General features: G+C 39.1%; 1 protein-coding gene across 1 annotated transcript; it reads left to right on the plus strand.

The window, feature by feature from the left end:
- The first annotated feature begins 823 nt into the window (after positions 1–823).
- Positions 824–1,765, plus strand: Or12d13 (olfactory receptor family 12 subfamily D member 13). The gene has a single exon (NM_001001119.1). It carries the CDS (start codon positions 824–826, stop codon positions 1,763–1,765), a length of 942 nt encoding a protein of 313 aa, NP_001001119.1.

Consider the following 1,765-nt stretch of genomic DNA (forward strand, 5'->3'; position numbering starts at 1 on the left):
AGGAGTTTTGCATTTAAGGATCTCAAGAAAAGGTCTGACCACAAGTAAACAAGAGATATGTACAGCAACATTTTTCATTGAAGATGTCACTTGATTTCTTGTTTGAGAAAATGTTCAGGCTCAAAATATAGAAAGACAATAAGCCAATCATCTACTATAGCAATGAGATTTTCAAAATACCTCAAATTGATAAAGAGTATGTGAGTTTGAGGTCCCCTCTGCCTTTCCATTAAATAGGGCCCATTGACTTTATTAGGTATGTGGGCCAAGATGAGATTAATAAAATAATATTTTCAGCATTAATAAACTAAGAACAAATGACTACCATTATGTTAGGGCACTTCTACTTCTTCAGACACCTTATGGTGAAATTATTATATTCTTGAATTTATTCTCATTTGATGATTATACTCACCAGAGAAAGAAGAATGATATAGCAGAATATTTTAAAAAGCAATGTATCACACAGCTGAGTTATATATAAATGAAAATTTTATTCGAATGTAAATGTTCATAGCCAAAGAACATGTTGTGTGGACAAAATGGCATGAAAATCTCAGAGAATGAAAATGTTAACGATGAATCTAAATTAAAAAAAATTAAAGTCAGAAACCATGGCTATTCAATATCTAAACAACTAAATATTACACAGGATCTGAGGCTGGCTTACACAAAGCATTGAGTTTCTTCCTTGGCCTCCTCCTCTTCCTCTTCCTCTTCCTCATCCTCCTCCTCTTTCCCCTGTCTAAGTAAGAAAATTCTAATCTAGAAAAACTTATTCCTGGATGTGTTCTGCAAACTATGTCATGTTTCTTTTTAGGTGATGTTGAATCAAACCTCTGTCAAAGAGTTTGTCCTGTTGGGAGTGACAGACTTACAAGAACCACAGCCTTTTCTCTTTGCTATTTTCCTCATCATCTACTTTGTCAATATAACTGGGAATGGAGCCATCCTGATGATCGTCATCTTGGACCAAAAACTCCACTCACCTATGTACTTCTTCCTGGGAAACCTAGCATGTCTAGATATCTGCTACTCCACTGTGACAGTGCCAAAGATGCTAAAGAACCTCCTCTCCACAAGCAAAGCAATTTCCTTCTTGGGATGCATAACTCAGCTTCATTTCTTCCACTTCCTGGGTACCACAGAATCACTGCTGCTCGCAGTGATGGCATTTGACCGTTTTGTGGCAATCTGCAAACCACTCCACTATCCCATCATCATGAATTGGCAGATTTGTATCCTTATGGCTGTGACCATCTGGACCATTGCTTTTCTCCATGCCTTGCTTCACTCTGTAATGACATCTCGTTTGAGCTTCTGTGGTCCCAATCATGTCCATCATTTCTTCTGTGATGTTAAGCCATTGCTGGAGCTGGCCTGTGGAAACACTGAGCTCAACCTTTGGCTGCTCAATACAGTTACAGGTACTGTTGCCTCAGTTCCCTTTTTTCTGACATTTCTCTCCTATTTCTACATCATCACTTATCTTTTCCTCAAGACCCGTTCTTGTAGCATGCTCCACAAAGCACTATCCACTTGTGCCTCTCACTTCATGGTTGTTATTCTGTTCTATGCTCCTGTTCTCTTCACCTACATCCGTCCCGCCTCAGGCAACTCTCTGGATCAGGACAGAATCATTGCCATCATGTACAGTGTGGTCACTCCTGCTCTCAACCCACTCATCTACACCTTGAGAAACAAAGAAGTGAGGAATGCATTGAATAGGAAGGTGAGGAGATGTCTCTTTCTTGAAGAAATCTAA

This window comes from Rattus norvegicus, chromosome 20 (genome assembly GCF_036323735.1).
Source record: "Rattus norvegicus strain BN/NHsdMcwi chromosome 20, GRCr8, whole genome shotgun sequence".
Lineage (NCBI taxonomy): Eukaryota > Metazoa > Chordata > Mammalia > Rodentia > Muridae > Rattus > Rattus norvegicus.